This window comes from Mandrillus leucophaeus, unplaced genomic scaffold (genome assembly GCF_000951045.1).
Source record: "Mandrillus leucophaeus isolate KB7577 unplaced genomic scaffold, Mleu.le_1.0 Scaffold2, whole genome shotgun sequence".
NCBI lineage: Eukaryota > Metazoa > Chordata > Mammalia > Primates > Cercopithecidae > Mandrillus > Mandrillus leucophaeus.
In genome coordinates, this window is record NW_012102031.1 from 13,599,321 (window position 1) to 13,624,703 (window position 25,383).

The 25,383-nt window shown below is 50.6% G+C and overlaps 2 protein-coding genes and 1 pseudogene across 3 annotated transcripts in view; all 3 read right to left on the minus strand.

Moving 5' to 3' along the window:
- Positions 1-556: 556 nt before the first annotated feature.
- LOC105539048 lies at positions 557-7,923 on the minus strand (annotated as a pseudogene).
- A 1,396-nt stretch (positions 7,924-9,319) lies between these two features.
- Positions 9,320-12,864, minus strand: MTFP1 (mitochondrial fission process 1). 2 transcript variants are annotated; one of them, XM_011979086.1, is made up of 4 exons: positions 12,379-12,864; positions 11,481-11,608; positions 10,922-11,085; positions 9,320-9,911 (listed from the first exon to the last, which is right to left on the minus strand). In XM_011979086.1, the coding sequence occupies exons 1-4, from the start codon at positions 12,443-12,445 to the stop codon at positions 9,839-9,841; spliced, it is 432 nt and encodes a 143-aa protein (XP_011834476.1). In that variant the 5' UTR covers positions 12,446-12,864; the 3' UTR covers positions 9,320-9,838. The 2 variants fall into 2 exon arrangements, with proteins under 2 accessions (XP_011834476.1, XP_011834474.1); XM_011979084.1 differs by having other exon boundaries at positions 10,922-11,154.
- Positions 12,865-14,968: 2,104 nt separating this feature from the next.
- SEC14L2 (SEC14-like 2 (S. cerevisiae)) overlaps positions 14,969-25,383 on the minus strand; it is a 30,589-nt gene continuing 20,174 nt past the window's right edge. Inside the window, exons 7-10 of the mRNA XM_011979087.1 lie at positions 22,334-22,440; positions 22,112-22,251; positions 21,795-21,964; positions 14,969-15,994 (exon numbers count right to left, since the gene is read on the minus strand). Of these exons, the coding sequence (XP_011834477.1) occupies positions 15,864-15,994; positions 21,795-21,964; positions 22,112-22,251; positions 22,334-22,440 (548 nt within the window). The 3' untranslated portion in view covers positions 14,969-15,863. The remainder of the gene's footprint in view (positions 15,995-21,794; positions 21,965-22,111; positions 22,252-22,333; positions 22,441-25,383) is intronic.

Below are 25,383 nucleotides of genomic sequence, written 5' to 3' on the forward strand. Positions count from 1 at the left end.
CTCCCGGATTCAAGCGATTCTCCCGCTTTCTGCCTCCCGAGTAGCTGGGATTACAGGCATGCGCCACCATGCCCATCTAATTTTTGTATTTTTAATAGAAACAGCGTTCACCATGTCAGCCAGGCTGGTCTTGATCTCCTGATGTTGTGATCTGCCCGCCTCGGCCTCCCAAAGCGCTGGGATTACAGGTGTGAGTCACCGCGTCTGGCCTTCCTTTACTTTCTTAATAAACTTGCTTTCACTTTATGGACTCACCTCGAATTCTTTCTTGTGTAAGAGCGAAGAACCCTCTCTTGGGGTCTGGATTGAGACCGCTTTCTAGTAACACTAATGTCCCCAATCATGTCTCTAGTGACTAAACTATCTCTTGTTTCCTGGGGCTGGGACCAGTCTCTCTTGCCTGCCCACTTCCCTCTCATGGACCAGATAGTCCCAAAGGCTCCATCCTTAGCTCCTAAAGAAAGCTTTGGTCCTCAGAACCTCCCTTCCCATTCCTTCCTTTTCCCCACACACTGGGGCAGGGAGGGAGAGGCAAGGGCCTCTCTTTCAAAGCCCCTTAGATTTGGATGAAGAGCAGGCCAATGAGCAGGGCACAGCCTGCTAGGAGCAGAATGACCTTGAGGATCCTTTGCTCAGAAGTCGCCAGCTCCCGGGCAGGATTTCCAGAAAGGTGATATAGAGGAAGCTGCCAGCCGCCATGCCCTCTAGCACAGACTGGGCCAGCTGGCGCAGAGGCCCTGCTGACTGTTAGAGCCGCACCCATCCGGATGCCTAGAAGTGTCATGCATGAGAAGTGGATCCCACAGCCAGCCACCTGTAACCCCAAGGGGCTCTGCAGCAGCTGCAGGGACAGGCTGACAGCCACAGTGCCCTTGTGGAGCGGCAAAGCCAGGCGTAGCTCCGTGGCCCAAGCACCGTCTTGCTGCAGCCCCTTGAACACTGAGTATAGAGCCAGGGAGAAGACCAGAACATGGGCACGCAGGGCTGAGGGGGCTGCTGGGGCTCCATTCGCCTGTGGAATCCCTGGCTCTTCAGGAAGATTGGCCTTTTGAGATATCTTTTTTTTTTGAGATGGAGTTTCTCTCTTGTCACTCAGGCTGGAGTTCAATGGCACAATCTTGGCTCACTGCAACCTCCACCTCCTGGGTTCAAGCAATTCTGCCTCAGCCTCCCGAGTAGCTGGGATTACAGGCGCCCGTCACCACGCCCAGTTAGTTTTTGTATTTTTAGTAGAGACAGGAGTTTCACCATGTTGGCTAGGCTGGTCTCAAACTCCTGACCTCAGGTGATCCACCCACCTCCGCTTCCCAAAGTGCTGGGATTACAGGTGTGAGCCACTGCGCCCGGCCTTTTTTGAGGTATCTTTTCAGGTTTTTTGTATGTCTGACACCTATGGTTCCAGCTGGACCTGCCAACTGCTCCTGCGGCCTCACCCAGAAGTGACTCAGCGTGCGGGATCATTTCCCACACCCTAATCATTGCAGCCTCAACCAGTCAGCGGCAGGCCCCAATCCCTAGCCGCCCCCACCACCCTTCCCCTAAACTACATTTGAAAAACCCTAGCCCCTAAATGCTCCAAGAGACTAATTTGAATAATAAAAAAACTCCAGTCTTGGTGGCTCCTGCTTGTAATCCCAGCACTTTGGGACGGCAAGGCGGGTCGATCACCTGAGGTCAGGAGTTCAAGACCAGCCTAGCCAACATGGTGAAACCCCATTTCTACTAAAAAATACAAAAATTAGCCAGGCGTGGTGGCACATGCCTGTAGTCCCAGCTACTTGTCTCCTTGAGACAGGAGAATGGGTTGAATCTGGGAGGAGGAGGTTGCAGTGAGCTGAGATCACGGCACTGCACTCCAGCCTGCATGACAGAGCGAGACTTCATCTCAAAAGAAAAACAGAAACAAACAAACGAAAAAACAACTCCGGTCTCCTGTTCAGTCAGTTCTGCATAAACTCTTTCTCCACTGCAATTCCCCTGCCTTCATAACCCACTGGGTGGTTACAAGAGGAGCTTCCCAAGCCAGTTAGAGGGGGTCAGAGGTCACCTTGGGTTGGGGAGCGGGAACTGAGGGAGGAGGGGGCTGTAATCAGGGTAGGGCTGGTGCACCTGCAGGACAGGCTGGGGGAAAGGCATGGAAGGGAGTTTCCCAATAGGAGGGAACAGTATATGAGAAAGCCTGGGCAGGAAAAACACCAGATCTAAGGACCCAAAAAGGACAGAATGGCTGAAATGAAGATTTGGGGTGGGGCAGTGAGAAGGGTGTGTATGATAGGGGCGTTATCCAAATCACCAAGGTCCATGAGAGCCGCTATGAGGGTCTGGACTCTGTTCTGAACATTTTAAGAAGTGGTTGGCCAGAGAGAACATTTAGAGAGGAACAAGCTAGAGGCTGCTACCGTGATATATGTCTAGAGGAGATAAATAGGAGATGTGGTGCCAGAGTATTGGGGACAGAAGCCACAAGAATGAGTGGGAGCAGCCAGGGCAGACAGAGGAGGGCCTGAGCCCAAGCATTTAGCACTGGGGTGACAGCCAGAGAGGTAGAAAGAAATCTGGAAGGAGAGCTCCAGATAGCCAGGAGACACAGCTGAGGCTGGCTTTCCCTTCTCCCTCCCAGGCAGTTTTGGGGAGGGAATAATAGACCAGGCTTGAGTCTTACCTGTGACCATATATGCTGGGAGGCCTTTGCCAGGTCACTTGCCCTCTCTGATCCTTAGAATGTAAGTCTGGAATGGGGAGCAGTGTTATCCACTGTGAAAGGAAAATAAATCTGGGGACCCCAAAATCACTAAGCCAAAGGGAAAAGACAAGCCAGGAACTGCGTCGGGCAAACCTGCCTCCCATTTTATTCCTAAATAAGATAGCTACAAAGATTAAAAAGCTACATACCTCACGCACATTTTGCCCACAAGGAAATTCCTTGTGGGCCTCAAGATTTTTACCCTAAAACAGTTCTGCTGGGTTTCACCCTGGCGTTGTAAATGGATAGCTGATCTTCACAAGTGCGGGACAAAGGACAGAACTCAAAGTCATCCCTCTGCTCACCTGAGACAAATGCATATCTGACTGCTTCCTCTGCCCTATTGTTTAGGTAAAAATGCAGCTTCACTGAACCAGACTAAAGCCTAAGTGACTATTCCTTTAACTCCTGCTCACATGTAAATTGTGTATTCAGTGACAGGCTGATAAGCACCCAAAAGAACTAAACCTTTTATCTCTATCTACCTATGACCTGGAAGCCTCCGCCCCACTTCAAGTTGCCCTGCCTTTCCAGACCAAACCCATGTACATTTTACACACATTGATCAATGTCTCATGTCTCCCTGAAATGTTTAAAACCAAGCTGTGCCCCAACCATCTTGGGCACATGGCATCAGGATGAGGCTGTCATGGATGCGTCCTTAACTTTGGAAAAATAAACTTTCTAAATTGATTGAGACCTGTCTCAGATACTTTTGGTTCACACTACCTACCCCCTGGGTTAGCAAGAGAGTCAGAAGAATGGTGGTAAACCACAGGCTTTCCCAGGGTACAGAGACCCTGCCTTGTCAGTTTCCATGGTATAAATGTGTCCATCATGGCTTATTTCAGGCTTTCCACATAAAGTGATACACAGTGGCACACGATAATGTGGTCTTTCCGCCAAAGCCAAACGGAATAGCTGTAAATAAGCTCCCAAGAGCAGAGATGATAGTAAAGTGTGGTAAAATGATTACAAGGCAGTACGTTTTGAGCATTTACTTTGTTTTTAGTACAATGTATTTAAATCTAAGTTTATATCATTTATCTTTTCATATTGTTTTTTTATTTTATTTTATTTTATTTATTTATTTATTTTGAGACAGGGTCTCATTCTGCTGCCCATGCTGGAATGCAGTGGCATGATTATGGCTCACTGCAGCCTCAAACTCCCAGGCATAAGCAATCCTCCCATCTCAACCTCCTGAGTAACTGGGACTACAGGTGTGCACCACCACACCCAGCTAATTTTTATATTTTTTGTAAAGACAGGGTTTCACTATGTTGCCCAGACTAGTTTCGAACTCCTGGGCTTAAGCAGATCACCTACCTTGGCCTCCCAAAGTGTTAGAACTATAGGCATGAGCCACCACACCCAGCCTACATTATTTAATTTTTAATAATGGCTGTGTCTAACAATGAGCTCATAAAATTCCTGAAAAGCTAACAGTTGGCTGTGATCCCTACCAGCCAGCTGTGACATGCCACTCACTGGTCTACAAGCAAGAGGATGTGCAAAGTAAACCTCCAATGGGTCCTCCTCTCTGTCATCCTCAAGAGGCTCAACCTCTGCCCTAGGGGGCTGCTGGCTTCTCAAACATTAAGGGGCAAAGGCAGGAGTGCTCTGAGCCCAGCCTACCCAAGGCAGCCACAGCTTTGGGGGAAAAATGCACTTCTTTCCACCCCTCCCACCCCTGCCTGAGTCCTGCCATGCCTAAGAGAGTATCCCCTAACAGTGGCCCCTGTTTTGGGGACCTCATGTTCTCAGCCCTTCCTCAGGAAAACCAGAGAGCTAAACTCACTGGTGAACATCTCTTTATTGGAAAACGCTGGTGGGTGTGGGGGCTCCTTAGACTCTGCTGCCCGGACCTGCATCTGGACATGCTTCAAAGCTCTGGGTCCTGAGCCAGCAGTAGTAAAGGAAGACACAGATGTCCATCCCCAGGGCGGACAGCAACACCAAGAGCAGAGTCCCTGTTACGAGTGTCAGTGAGCTGGGAAGACTTCTATATATATGAGGGAGAGGCTAGTTAGGGCCTGGAGAGGCAAGAAGTGTGCCAGCGGCGGCAGGAAGTGCACCAGCAGGGGCAGGAAATAAACCAGCAGAGGCAGGAAGTGCGCCAGCAGAGCCAGGAAGTGCACCAGCAAAGGTAGGAAGTGCATCAGCGGGGGCAGAAAATGCACCAGAAGAGGCAGGAAGTGTACTAGCAGGGGCAGGGAGGAGACTGGATGACAGCCCCCATTACCCAGAACCATGTCGTTCACATGGGAGAGGGTGCAGGGATTCCGGCCTCAACTGGTACCTACGTGACCTCAAGCCTCAGTTTCCTCATCTATAGAATGGGATCTGATTGTGTCTACTGCATGGGATTATTGGGAGGATTCTTGGGAGGATTAAACAGAAAAATGGAAGCCCTGGCCCCTCCCTTCGCAGATAGGCAACAAAGGCAGCATTTATCAACAATATCCAGTGGGCAGCAGTTACTGTTCTTCTGGATAAGGAGGCTTAAAGGGGTAAGTGGCTTCCAGGGTCATGAGGTAAGCAAGCTCATAGCCAGATTGCCTGAGGTTTCAGGCTCTGCCCTGGCAGGCCACAAATGGGGGCTCAGAGGGGAGGGGGAGGGGAGAAGGAGGAAGCCAGAGCCTGGTTCTACAGGGACAGCCAAAGACCACTGGATGTGGGGCCCCAGTGTCTCTCACTGTGAAGGGGACCTGGAGAAGAGCCCAGGCTACAGGAGAGGCCTCCCTCACTCGTCTCCAGGCCCCCTAGAGTCAGAAACCTGACTCAACTCAGAGGACAAGTCAGCCTTCTCTGTCACCTGATTGGAAGCCTTCTTAGGGGCCTGATTGGAAGTCTTCTCAGGGGCCTGATTGTAATCTGGAAGCCAAAGACATCAAAGACAGTTTTAAGCCAAAACACAACATGCCCTCACTCCCCCAACATACACAGCTGTAAACTTCTGACCTACTATTTGCTTACTGATGCTGAAAGTTGAGAGAATATGAAGCTATTTTTTTCCTAAGGAGAGAAAGATAACATGTTGTTTATACTATGGTGTGAGTGACTACAAGCTTTCTCTCTCCTCTGTGAAACTCTCAGAAGGGCATATATCAAGGGTTATGTGGGTGGAGATGAAGGGGTCTCCAGATATCTGTTTAATAAAGATTAGATGAGAGCCTCAAAAGTGGCAGACCAATCTAATGCTCTCATTTTGCACTTGGGGAAACCAAGGCCCAGAAATGGAAAGGATTGCCCAAGGTCCCACACAGTAGGAGCCTCTCCAGACAGGGTCCAGAAGCCAGGACCCTCCTTGGTTCTGATCAACGGGCACCTCGAGTGGGTCTTTGTGGCCCAGGCCAGTGTCAGTTTCCTCAGAGGCCTTTAGTAGTAAGACGATGCCTTCTATAAGCCTGTTCATGCAAGGCTGTGACTGGTTTCCTTGGCCAGCTGCCTCCCTTGCCTCAGAGCCTACCTCCACCCTACCACACCCAAATCTGGGGCCTCCTACCTGTCAAGGACCTTTGATAGGGTAACCAGGGGGCCAGGCAGGTAACCTCACAACCGTTACACATACTCCCAGGGCAGCATCCAGAAGTTCCTACCTAGAGGTCAGGGATGGGGGTGGTCAGTGCACCAGAGATGGGAACTGGGGGTGGCATGGACCAGACCTGCATTTAACAAGCAAAGAAAGAGAGGCTAACAGAAGGTCAGTGACTTACCCATGATGTCACAGCCAGCAAGAGCTGGCGCTGGGATTTGAACCTGGGTCTAGGTCACAGTCCAAAGTCTCCATTCCCAGTATGAGGTGAAGACCTCATAGCCAGGCATGACAGGGACCTGAGAGGTGAAGGCTACAGTAAGTCATCATTGCACCGCTGTACTCCAGCCTGGGCAACAGAGCGTGACCCTGTCTCAAGGGAAAAAAAAAAGCCAATTCTGCTTTGAAGAACGATGTGTTTGGTGGTAGACACTGTGGTGTTCCCTTCTGTGAGCCTCAGTGTCTTCATGTGGGAAATGGGAATGATGGTTTTATCTCCTCACGAGGCTGTTGAGGATGCAAGAAACAAATGCACATAAAGGGCATGTGCAAACACACAGATACTAAATGGCAAATCTGCATCAAATCCTTAGCTACTGAATTCTGCAGTGATACAGTGCTCTGCATCTTTCAGAGAAAGACTCACACTCAGAGAGGCTGTGACTTGCAAATCAGTATGATCTGATTCTACTCTTCTCTCCAGCCCAGACACCCCAGCTCTGCTCCCCCGAATCTCCTGGGTACCCCCTGGCTCTTGGCAGCCTTGTCCTCATGAGCCTCCAACAGCCCCCTTACCGGTTGGATGAAGCCATTAGCTTTAAATGGGGTAGTGAAGACCTCATAGCCAGGCATGACAGGGACCAGGGAGGGCAGGTAAGTGCCAAGGCACAGGTGGCAAGCATCCACCTGGGGTTCCTTCCTCACTGCCAGGAGGACGTCTGTCTCATTACATTCCTGCAGGAGGCTGTCTCCTGGGAGTCCAGCCCAGGCTAGCTCAGGCAGAGAACCAGACTCAGTGAGAACATGGCCAGTAGAGGGTGCCCCAAAACTTCCCCCAGCATCCCCCACCTTCAATTAATTCCCTGCATCTCCAGAATGGAGCAGGGAGCCGGCACAGTGGCTCACGCTTCCAATCCCAGCACTTTGGGAGGCTAAGGCGGGCAGATCACTTGAGGTCAGGAGTTCAAGAGCCGCCTGGCCAACATGGTGAAATCCCTTCTGTACTAAAAACACAAAAATTAGCTGGACATGGTGGCATGCACTTCTAGTCCCAGCTACTTGGGATGCTGAGGCAGGAGAATTGCTTGAACCCAGGACGGGGAGGTTGCAGTGAGCCGAGTTTGTGCCACTGCACTTCAGCCTGGGTGACAGACTCAGTCTCAAATAATAATAATAATAATAATAATAATAATAATAATGGAGCAGGGTAAAATGTTGGGGTGTTGTAGGGATGGTGGTGTTTCCCCCTACAGACAGGATGTCCACCGACCTCATCCCCATCAGCCTGGCCTGGGAGTGCCTGAAAGCCCCTTATGTGAGCACCTACTATGTGCCAGGCATCTGCAAACCTGCACCCCAGTAGTTCCTTACAAGGCATCACCAGTGGGGCAGTCAAGGGCAGAGGGGGCCCACAGTAGGGCATAGTAAGCGGCAACAACAGAAGGGGCCCTGGAGCTGGTTCGGAAGGATGCTCCTAGCTGGCCAAGAGGGAAAGGATTTGCAGCTGAGGAACAGTGTGTTGTGAGGAAAGGCATAGAGGCACAGGAGGGCAGGTGATGGGGAGGATAAGGCTGGGCGCTTAGGCTGTGCCCATGAGCACAAAGCCTGCATGTGGCCTGGGCAGCTCCCAGCTTTAGGGAGAGCCTGCAGACTGGAAGGTGGAGAGTGAGTGAGCAAGGAATTGGTGGTAGATGCCAGGAGATGTCACAGGGATGCAGGTGTGAACGTGCCCCGCCTGGGGCTGGGAGTGCCGGGGGAGATGAGCTGGGAAAATGTTGGACTGGAGAAGGATGTGACTGCCAGCTCAGACAGGGAATGGGGGGTGGGGAGGGGGGGCTAGAGAACGAGGCGGGGCTTAGAACCTTTAAGGGAGCTGGGAGGGAGCGGCAGGTGCCTGGGCAGAGGCCATAGGGGCTTGGGAAGGGGACCTTGCCAGTGTGGGACAGTAAGAGTAGCAGAGAAAGGCTCACCCCACATCACACTCATCCTGTAGCCATGGATACTCCCAGAGCAGCAGGGACCACCACCCCGGAGCCCCCATCCTGTCTTGCTGGCAGCACCCCCACCCAGCCCTGCAGCCCCTTTAAGTCCCAGCCCAGGTGCAGGCAAGTCCCACCAGGGCAGGATCAGCCTACCTGACTGCACCTGGGCTGCGAGGGGTGGGGCCAGGGTCTTGGCAGGAGCTGATTAGGGGCTTGGGGCAGGGCTGAGGAGCCCAGGTGTGCTTTGGCCCTGTGCTCCCACCTCTCTATCTCTCTGAGCTGTTGAGGGAGCTGGCCCAGGATCGAGCCCAGCAGCTCAGGGGAAGCCACAAGGAAAACAGACCATTCCCTGATTCTAAGAAGCCCCCTGGTCACTTCCTTCTCTGCAGGCTGCTGAGTCCCCTCATGAGGAGGTCTCATGTGACCCTCATATAGGGCTGCCACTACCATCTTGGGCACCTTCAGGCTCAGATGGTATCTGCCTAACAGGGTCCCCTCCCAGAGGGGTCGGTGCTTTAGGAGGCTTGCAACAAGAGGGCAATGCCAGGCTGAGTGCAGTGGCTCATTCCTATAATCCCAGCTCATTTCCTATAATCCCACTGAGGTGGGAGGATTGTTTGAGCCTAGGCATTCAAGGCCAGCCTGGGCAACATAGGGAGACCTCCATCTCTATTAAAAGTAAGTAAAGGCTAATGCCTACCCCAAAGGAGGCTGGCAGCACCAATGTGGGACACCAGGTACCTGCAGGGAAGCACTGATGGGCGGGAGGCTGCTACCCATCCCTCCTCCCCACCACCACATCCTTGCTCATCCCAAACAGAAATGAAGACACAACAGCCTTGTCAGGATTTATTGGGTCAGGGAAGGGCCTGGCCAGAGAATCTGTCCTGAGGTGTCCCTGGTATTGCACTCCTGAGTTTCTCCCTGAGTTGTCTGCCGCTCCTTGTTTAGCCATGCCACCGTGGGGTGACTTTGTCAAGCACCTGGGAGTCCTGGGTTCCCAGCTTGCCAAGCGATCTTGGGCCTATTCCTTGCCCTCCCTGAGCCTCAGTCTCTCATCCTCCATGGGAGGATGTAATTTTCCTGAAAAAGACAGGGCTGGGCCCACCCAGGGTCCACTTCCACTCAGCCTCATGGATTAAGGGGAAGCAGACAGGGTTCAGGGCCCGCCCGTCTGTGACTCTGCAGCCACTGCTTCTTGAAGCCTTTGTCTCTAAGCTTCTGTCCGGCTCAAACCCACTCAGGTGCCAGGGTCTTTGGACCCCAGGGAACCAGGTGTCCACATCCCCTGGCAGGAGTGGGAGGTTGACATGAAGCAGGAGGAGGCTGATGCACAGGCCAGGTACCAGCGTGTGATCAGGAGGAGCTGGGCTTCCCGACTGACGGGTAGAGCTTGCGCAGGCTGGAGTCCAGGAGGAAATCCACTGACCTGTAGGGAGTGAGATGGTGGTGAGCAGGTGCCCAAGGGTGTTCATGAGGGAACAGAAGGCAGAAGGCCAGGGTTAGGGAAAGAGATGCTTAGATTCAGGATACAAATGCCATACAGGCAGAGACCCACCCTTATCCTGATCCTCCCACCTTGGGTTACTTGGGGAAGCTAGACTCAAATTCTCAGAATAGAAGCCATCCTCTTCTTTATTCAGGAGGAAATTGAGGCACCGGGTAAAAGACTTGCTCAGGGCCTCAGGGTCAGCTATCTTCTTCTGGAGAAAGACTCCTCCTCTCATTCTTACGTTGGTCTGGTTGGGTTGAGCCCATCTCTGGTTCTAAGACCAAGTATGTGACCCAAGTCTGGCCAATCAACAAAGGGAAATTGGCTCAGAATGGACCACCGACACCCTTACTTGGGATTTTTGTTGTTACTATTTAAAAGCTTCTGCTGGGGGAGGCTAAGCTGGTGGGATAGAAGTTGGGAGCTGCTAGGGCCATTTCTGCTCCCACAAGGAGAAAGCAGGTGAAGCCAGCAAGAAGTAGGGTGGGGTGGGGAGAAAGGCAGCAGGATGGGGAGACGCAGACCCTTAATGATATCATTTGGGTACCTAGATCCAGCCATGCCTAAATGCAACACAAACCTGGACTTTTACTCCATTTTATTCAAACTTTCAGTTTGAGTTAGGCTTCTGTCACCAATACCTCCCAAAATGCATCCCCTCCAGGGTGCACCTGCTCCTGCCTCCCTCTGGTTGTTTTGTAACACTAGGCTTTCTTTCTGGGAATTTACTTGTCCTGTGTCCCATACCCTCGAGGCACCCCTCTTCTTTTATTGCTAAAGTGCCTGCCAGACCATATGACAAGGGTACAGGCTGTCCTTTCTACCCCAGGGGCCAAGTGCCAGCCTTGTCCCTGCTATTGTTCCAGCAAAGTGGGCATGACCCACACTTCGCAGAGGGTAGCTCTACCTGGAGAGTGGATGATCCCTGAGGCCAGGAAGGCACCCACCTGTCAATGGGGTGGATAATGACGGGGATGGTCAACAGCCCAAGCACAGTGGTGCTCCACTTGCGGACAGCCAGGGGCCAGCGGGTGGCAGTGCCCAGGACATAGAGAGAGGCAGCACACACGCGGTTGATGGTGAAGCCCGGAATGGCCACAGAGGCCAGAGCCTGCCATACAAAGGTGTCCACCACAGCCACGGTCACCCTGGCGCTGCGGCCTGCTTCGGGGCTCGGTACCTGATGGGCGTAGAGACACTTAATCCAGCTGGGGCAGAGGCAGGAAATTCTGCAACAAGGGGCATGAGGCTAGACCTGGGGGGGCAAGTGGCCAGTGGACTTGTCCACACCCAGGAGTGGGGTACAGTCTGCCACATCCAGGTCTGGCAGTGAGAGTGTGGGGGCGGGGGTACACTGTCCTACAAACAGGACTGTCTGTGGACTGCACTAGGCAAGGTTGTAGGGACCGGAGTGTCCCACAGGGACTTTATCACATGCAAGGCTGCGGACTGAACCACACAGGAAGACAGCTGGGGTGGGGAGTTGCAAAATAGGCTAACACTCACCTCTCCAGCCTTCTTGCCTTTGTCAATGGCATCCGCCAGCACGTAGGAGCTGGCCACGCCATAGCTCAGCCACACCACCGCCGCTGGCACAAGAGAGCGGAAAGCCTCGCCCACCTCATTGGCATAGCCTGGGGGAGGGAACATTTAATTCCTAGGTTCACGAACTGTTCCACAAGGGGGCGCTGGAGCAGGCTAGTTCTCATCCTAGCCAGCTAAGCAGTCCCTGGGTGACCTTAGGCAAGTGACTTTACCTCTCTGAGCCTGCCTTTCCAAGATGTAAACGGGTGCTACGATGCCCACCTCGGACTCAGGCCACTGAGGGCGGGCTGAGGACAGAGTCACCATTACCATTGCTTATTGGTTAGATTTCCTGGTCTTGGTCCCAGGAGTAACTGCGCTAATGAGGTGACAGGCACCCAGAGGGGCAGAGTGACCGAGGGCAGCACCACTGACTGGACGCTCGCCAAGTGCCAGGCCTTTCTGCGCTTTATCCCATTCCACCCTCGCAACCACTACTCAATGACAGAGGCCCTCGTGTGCATCTGGTTTGTTTTTGGTTTTGTTTTTGTTTTTTGCCGAGGAGGAAACTGAGGTTCAGACAGAATCAGTGCATGTCAGGACCGAAATGGGCGTGGAGATCTCAACTCCACAGCCAGCCAGAGCGCATGCCAGAGCTGGCAGCCCGCTCACCCCATGCGAGCTTCCGCCCTGGGCGGCCCACCAGGGTAGTGTGACCTTGGGCAAGTCCCTAGCCCTATCTGAGCCCAGTCTCCGGCCCAAAAGCAGAATGAGAACTAAGAACCTCCCGCCTCCTCTAGGCCCCGGGCCGGCGTCCGGCGACCCCTGCTTCCCCAGTCCAGTGGTGGTGGGGTCGCCGCGCCAGTCGCCCCGCGCTCACCCAGGTATCGCACCCACGTGTCCCGGTAGAGATCGCGCTCTGCGCCCCGCGGCTGCGGCTCTGACATGACTCTCCCGCCACAGCCTAGGCCACTGTAGCCTGTACTGGCTCCACTGCAGTCTCCGCCGCAGGCACTCTGGTCGGCCCGGCCGGGACCCGCCGAAAGTCCCGCGCCGAAGGACAGTTCAAGAAATCTCCGCCAGCAGGGAGCGTCTGCAAATTCCCCCGCGCACCGAAGCCCCTCTCCCAGGCTAGGGTTTTACAGATTGGTTTTCGTCACGCTTTCTCTGAGCGGTTGCCGCTAACCGCCCCCAGGACTGAGTGTAGGTTTTGGAGCCAAAGAGACAGGAGATCAAATCGGGGGATGCTACACTGCAAAGCTGGTGACCTCGGGCAAGAGTCTGCTTCTCCAGCCGCTCTTTATTCATTTGTAAAAACGAGGGAGGGACACAGACTGGGCCCGTTGGCTCACGTCTGTGATCCCAGCACTTTGGGAGGCCGGAGGCGGGAAGATCGCTTGAATCCAAGGGTTCAAGAACAGCCTGGACAACATAGCGAGACCTCGTCTCTACTTAAAAAAAAAAAAAAAAAAAAGTAATATTTAAAATGGGGAACACAATAGTGTCCACTCCCTAGGATGCTTCCGAGGAATTAATTATAAGTCACCATTTATTGAGTTTATTGCCAGTCTGGATGTTCGCTAAAGGGCTCTCCATGGCTTACACCTTAAACCCTCCCACCAGCCTGGGACTCCGTTTTACAGGTGAGAAAATGGAGGCACACAGAAGGTGGGTCATTTTCCCAGAACACACAGCTGCCAAGTGGTGAAGTTGGGATTTGAATCCAAACAGTATGGATCCAGATCCCGTGCTCTTAATGTGAGCTCTAAATGAGGCTAGAGAAGTGAACGGTAAGCGCCTGGAAGGTGGGTGCCTGGACTCTGAAGTGCCTTCTCAGCAGGCGCCATGTATAACTAGGAAGCACTTGCATCTAACTGGATCAGTATGTCCCCAGACTGAGCCTCTTGGGGACAGGGTGTTGAACGAATGAACGAATGAATGAATCGGGCAAGGGAGACAGAGTTGGGGTTAGTGATTACAACAGGAGGAAGCCTTCCCCTGGTGGACCTCAGTTTACCCAGGTGAGCAATGTGTATACTTCACTAAGTCTCTGTGACTCCTTGGCGGGTATAATTGAGCGGCATTGGAGAAAATCCTGGGTTCAAATCCTAGCTGTGCCGCCTACTGGCTGTTAGCCTCCCTGAGCCCCAGTTCCCACGTCTGCAAAAAATAAGAGTAGCCAACATTGACGAGCACTTACTTACACCAAGCTCTTAAGCGCTTTGCACGGCTTATTTCCCTTAATCTTTGCAACAACCCAAAGTATAATAGTAAGCACAGGGTTACCGGGTATCGCGTGATACCCAGTAGGCCTCATTAAGAATTAGTTCTTATTTTCATCAAAGGTAGGGAAAATGAATAACACTGGCTCCCTATTGTGGCCCCCCGCTTTCAGCCGCAGGCGCCTCTGTCTTCTAGGGCTGTATAGGACAGTCCCGTCAGCAGTTACCTCAAGCGGAACTGGGCTTGTAGGTTGGGGAGGGTAGTTCGTCGGAGAAAAGTTGGTGGCGAACTCAGCGGTCCCCAGCCCCTTGAAACACCGGCAATGCTGGCGTGGAATTATTAGACAGTCCCTAAAACCACGTGATCGCTGCTCCTTCGCCGCCCTCTCACTCTCGGCCCACTGCTAACCTCGCAGGCGCTCGCCCCGACTCACACTTGGCTCGCACGGGCTACGCGGCACGTACTGAGCAGCTGGCAGGGCGGGGCCTTCGCCCTCATTGTGAAGACGATCAGGAGCATCCTTAGTGCCCTGATCAAAGATGGCGGAAGACAACCCACCAACTGGGCCAATCAAAAGACAAGCTGGACGTGGCCCCTTGAGAAAGCTCACGCTAGAGCCGAAGAGAATTTCTGCGCATGCGCCCAACCTATTGGCGTGAAGCGGCTGCTGGGTCCCTTAGGCCGCCTGTTTGGGCTTCTTGAGTGAGAGGCAGCGAGGAGCCAAGCGGTGGGCATTGAATTTCACTCCCTGCACACTGAACGTTGTTTTATTCCTGGTTAATTTTCCTAACAGCGTTGTAAACCCAGGCTGGGATGTCCTGAGCAGTCTGGCAGAGGCCCGTGTAGCCTCGGCCCCTTCCGGTCCGCGTTAGCCCGGCCTTTGCCCCGAGCTCCCTCAGCTTCGCAAAATGAGCTTCCCAGGCAGGGCCGGGGCCTGGCTCTGAGGGAAAGGCGTTCCCGCCAGGTCTAGGGCCGCCTTCCCATGTTCCTTGCAGCCCAGCACCTGTGGTTCGTTGGCGGGGCTCGTGGGATTGGGGTAAGGGCTGTGGTTTCGAGGCCGTCTGTGGCCACCCCCAGGCCCTGGTCTGCGAGACGCTGGCCCCGCCTTTGGGCGGCCTCCTGCCTGGGGGGCCTCCAGGCCTGGCTACGCCGACCGGCATCTGAACTCCCTGCACGCGTTGTATGCCTCCCACAGAGGTGGGACTGCTAAGACCTTGCTCAGGTCAGTCAGGAAGCGGGTTGGTGGGCACCCTCTCCGAGTGCTGCTCTCTTGATCCCACTTAGCTTTTTTGTCTCGGGGTTGCTCACATGGAGGACTGCTTGGTGAGAGGCCGGTAGCACTGAAAAGGGCACTGGAAGATCTGCTTTTAGCATTCACTCCCACCCCTAACCTCCCTGGCCCTCCCTGCAGTTGTAATCCCTGGGGGTCATTTCCCTTGTGCTTTGTTTGCATGGAGAACAGCGGGTGGGTACCCGAAGTCCCAGGAAGCTCTGAGTCACTGCCAATCATTAGTAATCAAAGAGGCAGGCTGTGTGGCCCAGGAGTTGCTAAAGTCTCAAAGTGAGGGAGAGGCCAGCCTGTCTACCCCTAAGTGGAAAGATCTGTGCTGACTCAGGCCACCTCCTGAGACCTGGGAAAAGCCAAAAGTTACCCCAGCCTCAGTGCTAAAAAGTTTGGAAGAGCTTCTGATCCCCACCGTAACTAGCAACCAGCTACCCTGCTACTTCTCATTGCGATCTAAACTTAGGTGTTCATTTAGGAGCAAGTTTCTCCCCGGCAGCTGACTTCCCTGAAGTGTTACGTTCCAATCTTTCCCCCTTTTCTAATTTTTTTCCCTGCTGCCACCCTGTGGTACCCCCCACCCCTTAGCTTCGCTGTCCCTGGACAGGTGAAGTTGGCACACTTTACAGGACAGACAGATCCTATCACAATGGCCAGCCCCTGGGGACTCCTTAGGTATTTGAGAGACAAGGAGACCCACTCCAGTCACTCTTCCTCTGCCTAACTGAAATGAAAGCTCCTGAGGTCTGTCCTCTAGCCCAGTTTCTTTAGGCTTTAGGGTTGTGCGAAAATGACTGCTACAAGGGGTAGAAATTGGCAGGGAGACACTGAGGGGGCCAGGCCTGCTGCAGAAGGAGGTGTTATTTTGGGGTGCCTGCCCCCAGCTGTTTCATCTTCTCTTCTGAGGCTTTGTCTGGAAGCAGGACCTCCACAGTGAAATTGACCTTCTTGGCATGAATGAAGCTGTAGGTGTTGTCAAACCGCAGGACATCTGAGGGGAGGCAGAAACCAGACAGACATTCAGGCAGTTCTGACAAAGGGCTTGGGGATAGCGATTTTTGTTGATGTTTATTGACTGAGCAAGGCAGTGTGGCAGGTCATGGGGATGAAGGTAGCCTAGGCAATGATCCTTGACCTTCTGAATCTTAATTTAGCTGCATTGACATGACATTCATGGAGAGAGAAAAATAGGCAGAACATGCCAAGTGCCAGATGAGTGACAGAGACCATCTCGTCTGTACCAGCTTGGAAGAAGAGGGCCTGGTAGACTGAAATCATGTGAAATGCTTTTTAAAGGAGTTAAGAGCTTGAACTGAACTTTGAAAGGTGGGAGGAGAATTAGCAGCAGCAGTAGCAGTTGTAATAATAACAGTAATAGCTGTGTGTCTGAGCACTGGGTTGGTAATCTATATGTTATCTCACTCTTCCCCCCAACTCTATGAGTTCAGCAGTAGTCCTGTTTTATATCTGATAAAAAGGAGTTGGTGTGACTCTTGTGCCACACAGTGAGGAAATGACAGAACTGGAGTTTCCGTCTGGTCCACATTGCTGCCTTTGTTCTGCCTGACTTGGACCCTGGAAAACCTGGCCCTATTCAGTTTTTGACAAAAGGTAAAATGTGCAAACTTTCTGAACCAGGAATTTATCCTGCAAAAAGATAAATGGACAAAGACGCTTGTTGCATCCCTATTTGTATTAATAAGAGACAGGGAAAACTCAAAAGTTCATCAAAGGAGAATTGCTTCAACAATTTTATATTGTAATCCATATGACAGAATACTGATATATTTTTTAAAAAAAGAGGTTAGCTCCATAGAAGTGACAGGAAACTGTCCACAATGTGTCCTGAGGCCAAAAAAGCAAGTTGCAGAACAGTATGTAAGCAGTTTGTAACATTTTTGTAAATATATACGTAAAAATATTTTTGGCTTTACCGCTTGGTCTGTTTAGACTCCCAGATTCTCTGATGATACCACTTTGGTGCTTGTCCTAATGGGAAAGTTTCCTCAAATCCTGTGATGAGTTTGACAGTTTGAGAATTCCTTCATACATACAGTGAATGACAGACAATTCCTGTGAATATATGTATGTGTATATGTCCTGTTTTCTATGTATTTATTTAAGATAATCTGATTGTCATCCTCACGCAGTGGCCATACTAATCTCTGTATTGTTTCAGTTTTGGTGTATGTGCTGACGAAGCGAGCACTGTATGCCCTGTTTATTATGGAAACGTAATGCTACTAGATGGAAGATATTTGATAGGATAATAGACATCAGCAGTGGTTTCCTCTGGAAAGAGAAAATGGGCATGCACTTGGCAGAGAAAGCTTCCACACTTTGGCAGAGGAACAGGCTGCTTTTAATCTAACCCTGTTCCTTTGAGAAGTTGTTCCATTTCAGTCAAACACCCCTTCAGGAAAACTGAATGTGAAAACAAAAACACTAGCTCTGCCCCATCCCTACCCTGGTCTTCTCTCACTGTTCCCAGCAAGAAAAAAAATACTCTGTATTTAATCCTAAGACTTAACCTTTTCCTGACCCTGGACAAAATGCATAGTTTAGACAAAGGATAGACACACCACCCACTCTTTCCTCATGGTGTAAGGTGTTAGTCATCTATTTTTCCCCTGTACTAGAGGTCTTTCAGGGCCAATAGTCCCTCTGGCAAGAGTGAAGCTTCATCTCTGTCCTCGATGATAGAGCCTTAGCAACCAGAATCAACCATGCTGGAGGAGAGGTCCTTTGCATTGGTTGGACCAAGTACTAGGTGGATAATGGCCCTGCCTAGCAAGATACTTGGCCTCAGAAACAAGAAAGGGGTTGATCAGAGAGCCACAGGCCTGAGGGAAGTGGAGTCACTGCAGCTCCAGAGTCCGCATGGTTCATTTTGACACTAATCATAGACTCACAGAGCCCCCAGACACCCTCCAGGATAAGGCTCCTTAACTTTAGTTGGGTAACTGAGCCCCTTGAGAATCTGATGAAAGCACACAATTTGGCCGGGCTCATGCCTGCAATCCCAACACTTTGGGAGGCTGAGGTGGGTGGATCACCTGAGGTCGGGAGTTCAAGACCAGCCTAACCAACATGGAGAAACCCCATCTCTACTAAAAATACAAAATTAGCCAGGCATGGTGGTCCATGCCTGTAATCCCAGCTACTTGGGAGGCTGAGGCAGGAGAATTGCTTGAGCCCGGGAGGCGGAGGTTGCAATGAGCCAAGATCGAGCCATTACACTCCAGCCTGGGCAACAAGAGTGAAACTCTGTCTCGAAAAGAAAAAAAAAAAAAAATTTAGATTTCCTGGAGCCCATCGTAGACCTTCTGGGGCCATGGTTCCCAGTGGGAAAGGTACAACCTTACCCTCTCATTTATGTATTGAAAAAATATATATTCTAAATTAGTTCCCTTTTATATCTCTTTTCTATTACCATAGGAGGTTATATTGATTTTTAAATTATGTGTGTAGGTAGGATGGGTTATATTATCAGGATATAATATTCAGAATTTCTGTATTTTGAATTCCACTTCAGAATAGTAAAGGGGACATTTTAGACACTATTTGCTGTAAAGAGGAAGTGTTTGGTCTTTAGGATTTAGAATCACTGCTCTGGGGGACCCCAGATTAAAATCTGCTCTGGTCTACTCCTCTCTTTTTGTTGTTGTTGTTGTTGTTTTGAAACAGAGTCTCTCTCTGTCACCCAGGTTGGAGTGCAGTGGTGCAGTCTTGGCTCACTGCAGCCTCCACCTCCCGGGTTCAAGCAATTCTCATGCCAAATAACTGGGATCACCAGCATATGCCACCACACTCAGCTTATTTTTGTATTTTTTAGTAGAGACGGGGTTTTGCCATGTTGGCCAGACTGGTCTCGAACTCCTGGCCTCGATCCACCTGGCTTGACCTCCCAAAATGCTGGCATTACAGGCATGAGCAACCACGCCCGGCCATCACTTCTGTCATTTTAAGGAGAAGGAAAACCAATCTAATAGAGACACTTGCTGAAAACACTGGAAGAGTTATTGGCAAAGCTGGACTCAGAAACCAGGCCTCCTGGTGCCTGGCTGCTGCTGGTCACCACAGCACTGCTGACCCTTTCTACAGTGTTTCCAGTCTTCTGACCACATTGTGCACTTCTAGTGGACAAAGTCCAGATCTTTCTCTGGGAATCTTTTTATTCCTAGTTGAGTATTCTATACTCATTAGGCCCTTGGTAAATATTAGGTGAGAAAACAAAAGTGAAATCAATTCAAAATTTGGTTCTCCTCCTCGGTAATTTAGTGCACTGGGATAAGGACGAGAGAAGCATGGGGAAGGTTAATGTGCTCTTGCCATTGGAGGCTGGCACAGTTTTAATTTCTCCACTGGATGACTGTTCTGCTTTCCAGGGGTCTTCTCCTGGTTCTCCAAGGGCATTGCCCTCCTGCACATGAACTTGCAAGCTAATACTGGGTTCTCTCTGGGCTCACATCTAACCTTAGTGTGGCACCGGGTAACAGCTGATTCCCACTTCATTGTCTTTATACCTGGGAAGGGGGAACGGATCCTGTGGCCTGCCTCTGCTCCCCTTGGGAATGGGCAAGGAGCAGATCCGACAAGGCCCTGCAGGCAGGTAAAGGTTCTGGTTGGGAATAAATCCAGAAGGAGCTAAAATAAATTTGGCGGTTTGCAAGCCCAACCTGATTATGTTAAAAGTTTCATGTTCCCTTCTTGGGCAGTGTCCTTCAGATACTAAAGAGAAGATACAGGGGTAATGGACAGATGCTGGAAAATGGTTTGGGGCTCTCCTACTGGCTCTGTGACCTTGTGTCAATTACTTCCCTGGTCTGGGATTCCACACTCTCTGTCACATCCAGGACAGTCAATGGCCAAGAGGTTCTGGATCAGGACTCTAGGATTCTCTGATGTCTTCTGTCTTGATGTCTACGCAAGCTACTTTATGGGAGAGAGAACATCCCTTCTCTATGCCCCAGCTTCCCCATCCATTAAAAAAAGAATTCAAGGCTGGGCATGGTGGCTCATGCTGGTAATCTCAGCACTTTGGGAGCCCAGGAGTTCGAGACCAGCCTGGGCAACACAGTGATACCTAATCTCTACTAAAAACAAAGAAACAGACAAAAAATTTCAAGCTTATATGTATTAAGTGCTTTCTCCTCTGTGGGTGACATTGTCTGGGCTGGTGCTAAGCCTTGTTCTTGTTGAGGCGCACAGTATACGCCTTCTTCCCGAGGACCTGGCTGCTCACTAATAAGAATATTCCCCCTCCCCCGGGAGCTATATGGTACCACAGAGCATCTGTGAGGAGGGGGCAGTGGAGATGAAGGATGCCTGGGATGTGAGGAAGGAGGCAAAATCTCAGGTTGGGTGACAGTGTGGACAAGCAGAGCAGCCGAGACATCTGTGAGGCTAGTTCAGATCTCCTGGTAGTGTGGTACTGCCATAGAAATGGGGCACAGGGCTTCTCCCATCTCTCGGCATTGTCTCCAGGATGACCCTTCTCCCACAGGCCTCGTCCTAACAATAATAGTGGTGACTACAGTGCATTGAGTGCTTGCTCTATGCCAGGCATTATGCTAAGTGCCTCATAGAACTTATCACATTGAATCATCAGGTATCCCTGTGAGATACCCCCAGTGTAGCAGTCAGGAAACTGAAGCTTAGGTTTTGTTACTTGCCTAAGGCCATGGAGCTAGCCTTTAGTCAAGTCCAGCTCAGCTCTGATGATAAAGCCTTTGCTCTCATTGATTTTCCATTGGCTCTGACAAAAAGAAACTGGAGATTTGATTGTGGGTGTTGCGGGGGGTGTAGGTATGGTTTTTCTGCTTATAAATGTAATATTAATACATAGTCATCATAAAATATATTTGCAGAAATACTGTAAAAATGAAAGTCCTCCATAAACATCCTATCACCCCAGAGATAACCACTGTTAGAGTTAGCATAAATTTCCCCAGAATTATTTTCTGTGTACACACTTCCTTAACCAAAGTGAGTACATACCATACATACTGTGTTTCATGCTTATTTGTTTAATATGTCTCAGATACTTTACATGTCAGTTTATTCTCTTTAACATTGTACGGATGGACTAATTTATTAACAGACCTTATTATGGTCATATGGTTTACTGCCAGTTTCCCAGGCTGCTGGGAATATCCTTGTTCCTATATCTTTGTGTATTTGTGTATTTCTGTAGGATAAATTTTCACAAGTAGAATTGCTGAGTCAAGGGGAATGTTAACGGTATTACGAAGTTAAGAGAGATTAAGCACCTTTTCTGATGTCTGTTTCTCATTCTTATATTCTTGTGTAAATTGCCTGCTCATCGTCTGTGTCTGTTCTTTGGTCAGCCGGGAGAGGAGTGAAACTCAGGGGTGAAGGCTGGACTTTTGAGCAGTCCGCTTACCTTGTGATCCCATGCCCACCCAGCCAGTTCTGCCTCTGTGACCTCTGGGAAGGAGCATCCCCAAGAAATATCTGGCCAGTCACAGACCCAGTTAGACCTGGACCAGAAAGCAGACGTGTTGAACCCCTGTGATCACCTAGGACTGTGACTCACCCATAACTGGGAGTATGAGATCAAAGTCCCACCCTGCTGTTTACCAGCTGGGTCACCATAAGCAAGTCTCCAAGCCTAGATTTCTTCATCTAGCAAGGAGAGGGTTGAACTGATGGCATTCCACTTCTAGTTCTAACACTCTGAGAGCCAAAAATCCATGGAGGAAGAAGAACCTCACAGGCAGAAAGCTGGACATGGGGCTTCAAGGCATTGCCAAGTAAGAGATACTTACAGATGCCAGGATCACTGCAGGTGAGGGTCCCATCTTCAGGGACCAGGTGGGAGTTGTACCTCTGGTTGGGCAGCACCTCTGTCATCTCTCCTGCCCGCTGCCTCTCCCCCATCTTGGTCTTCAGGAAAATCCCAAAACCAACATCCGCTCCATCTGACATAAACTGCCACCTGCAGGGGACATCACCAGTTTATAACATAATTCTGTCTGTGTGTGCCCTCTCCGGGGTCCTGGCACCAGGGCTTCTCCTATCCCAGCCCACCTATCAGGACCTATAGATGAAAGCTTGGGTCTCCTGGAAGGGCCCAGGCCCCTACCTGAGGACACAGCCAGGGAAGAGGATCTCATACTCCACTTGGTGGGAGGAGCCACGGGAAATCTGCACGCTGTGTTCATACTGCTGTTTCACCTGGTCTCTCACATAATACTTCTTGGGGATGTCACCCCCATAGTTGATCTAGAAGCATGGCATGGAGTGAACTGGAATATGCATTTGAGCCAGGCATCCCTGTTCACCTCCAGCCTCTGGCGGCTCATACCTTGGATCTGCACTTGGGGTTTCCATCAGGGTCAGTCATGGTACCCCCATACTCCACAGGCACCTGGTCAGGGCTGATATGTTTCAGTAAAACCTCCTTCCAATTTGCTGGCAGGAGAGGGAAGGAAGGATAGAGATGTATCTCAACACTAGGTAAGATTTCACCATAACCCTAGTGGTGTACACTAAAGAGGCAGAAAAAACCCATCCATCGCACCCCCAACACCCCGCCTCAAATTCCTGCATTAGGAGCACACAGTGCATGCATAATACTGCAGGGGGTTCAGTAGGAGCCAGAGGATGGCTCTGCCCCAGGCCAGAAATCGAGACCCTGGTTCCTGTCCTCATTGTGTCTGAACAGCTAAGTGACCTTATTCTTGCCCTGCCTGGTTATGGTGGGAGTGAAATGAACTAAGTACTTGAGAAGACTTTTTTTTTTTTTTTTTTTTTGAGACAGAGTCTCACCTGTTGCCTAGGCTGGAATGCAGTAGCGCAATCTTGGCTCACTGCAACCTCTGCAACCTCCGCCTCCCAGGTTCAAGTGATTCTTCTGCCTCAGCCTCCTGAGTAGCTGGGACTATAGGCACCTGCCATGACACCTGGCTAATTTTTTCTATCTTTAGTAGAGACGGGGTTTCACCATGTTGGCCAGGCTGGTCTCAAACCCCTGACCTCAGATGATCCACCCACAAGGGCCTCTCAAAGTACTGGAATTACAGGCATGAGCCACTGTGCCTGGCCGAGAGGGCTTTTTAAACCATAAAGTGCCTTACACGTGTAAGAGTATGTTATTACCCCAGGGAGGTGATACATTGAAGTACAGCAGGGTGGGGACAAAGAAAGGGGAGAAGGACATTCCATGCAGAAGGAACAGCACGTGTGGCGGGCAGGAAGGCCTGAATGCACATACCCTGTCCTGATTAGACTGAACATTGTGAGGACAGATCTGTGCGTCTTTCCCCCACCTTCCCCTACAGCTAAGTCGTGACTTAATAAATAAATGCATTTCTGTAGAGTCACCCCTTTAATGGATTCCTTGGCTTTACCCCAGCCACCATTTCACTTCTGCTCCTATTGTTTTCAGCTGTTGAGCCACCATAATTTGGCTTTTTTTTTTTTTTTCAAATACCCAAGCTCTTTCCTGTCTAGGAGAGTTTGACTCTAGCACAGCCAGTGCTGAGAACCACTTCTCCACCAATCCAAATTCATAAATACAAGCCAGGTACAATATTTTGACACTAAAACCTGCCCATGCCTACTGTATAGAGCATATATAGGCAGCAGCTCCAGGCCCTGGGGTACAAGCCAGTGTCATGCAAGCTGGAAACCCACAGAAACTGTCCAGAGTCTGCCAGCCCTCAGATTTTTAGGGAACAAAGACCATGCAACTCCTGAGAACACAGTGTCTGTGGTCTTGAGGTGATTTAATCTGCACTGCTAAGCTCCAGTGACCAGCCTGAGTGAATTTCCCCCCTCTGTTGAAGATCCTGTACCTTCCTAGCCTGAGGCAGGTTTGGTTGAAAGAGTTTTAGGTGTGGGTAGGGGAACAGACTGAACCTCCTACACAGCTCTGCTGCCAGGAAACCAAACCGTCTCATGCCCATGGTGGGTGGCAGCAGCAGAAAAAACAAAAATCATAAAAACCTCTTGCTCAGCTTTTATAGTTCTTCCCCGAGTCCAGCTGGAGAGTTGGGATAAGGCCAGGAGGATTCTTCCCGTCTTACGGAGAGAATAACTGAGGCAACAAAAAGCAGAGAGCTGGCCGGGCGCAGTGGCTCATGCCTGTAATTCCAGTGCTTTGGGAGGCCGAGGCAGGAGGATTGCTTTATCCCAGGAGTTCAAGATCAACCTGGGCAACATAGTGAGATCCCATCTCTACCAAAAAGAAAAATTTAGGTGGGTGTGCTGGCTGTAGTCCCAGCTGCTCAGGAGACTGAGGCGGGACGATCATTTGAGCCCAGGAAGTTGAGGCTGCAGTGAGCCGTGATCACGCCACTGCACTCCAGCCTGAGCAACAGAGCAAGACTCCCTCAAAAAAGAAGGAAGAATGCTTTTGTGGGGACCTAAATTTAAAAAAAAAAACAGAGCTTGAGCTTGCTGCCAGAGCTAAGTCTGGAACCCAGAAGTCCTACACTTCCCCGATGAGTTCACTTCACTCCCCGGGCCTCACTAGCACACATTTGGAAAATCTCCACTTCTGATGTGTCACCAAAAGGTGAACATTGTGAAGCTTTCCGTATCCCACTTACCTACCCTCCAAGTTCAATGCCATAGGTGGCATTCACCCTTTCATGAGCCTGTCCCAATATACCTTTTTGTTTTGTTTTTGAAATGGAGTCTCACTATGTTTCCCAGGCTGGTCTCAAACCCTTGTGCTCAAAATGGTCCTCCTGCCTCAGCCTCCCGAGTAGCTAGGATTACAGGTGTGAGCCACCACACCTGGCTGCCCAATCTACCTCTCTAGCCTTTTCTCCCTCCACTCCATTTCAGCAAAACTGAACTCCTGCCTGTCCCTGGCTGGCTTGATGCCTGTGTGTCCTCTTTGCTGGGTTTTGGGTCACACTTTGCCTTGTGCCCTGGTGTTAACCCTACTTCCCTGCATGTCCATTCCCTGTTGACTTGCTTCTCTGCCAACCTCATTAATCACTTCTTCTCAGTCTTCCTGGTGGGTTCCTCTTTCTCTGCCTGCTCTTGAGCTCGGATATTCCTCAGGGTTCCACCTCTGTTCCTCTGTAGGCACTCTTACGTACTGACAAGGTTTTAGCTGCTGCTGTTATTTGATAACTCCCAAATCTCCAGACCAGAGTTTTCTCCTAAGCTTCAAACTCAGGTATTCCCAACATTTTTATATCTCAAGACTCCTTAGGCTCAACTTCAAGCTTTTTTGTTTTCCCCAGTTGAACTAATCATCACCATCTTTCAGTCACCTCTGCCAGACACTAGGAGCTCATTCTAGATTTCTTTCTCCCTTACTTCCTACATCTAGTCAATTGAGTTCTGCTGTTTTACTTCCTAAATAAGTAGTTTTTGTGTTTTGTTTTGTTTTGTTTT

Coding starts and splice junctions, on each gene's coding strand:
- MTFP1 (XM_011979084.1), bottom strand. CDS start 12,445: ATGTCAGAGCCGCAGCCGCGGGGCGCAGAGCGCGATCTCTACCGGGAC. Junction 11,155..11,480: donor AAGGCAAGAAGGCTGGAGAG/GTGAGTGTTAGC, acceptor TACGCCCATCAG/GTACCGAGCCCCGAAGCAGG. Junction 9,912..10,921: donor ATTATCCACCCCATTGACAG/GTGGGTGCCTTC, acceptor CACTCCCTACAG/GTCAGTGGATTTCCTCCTGG.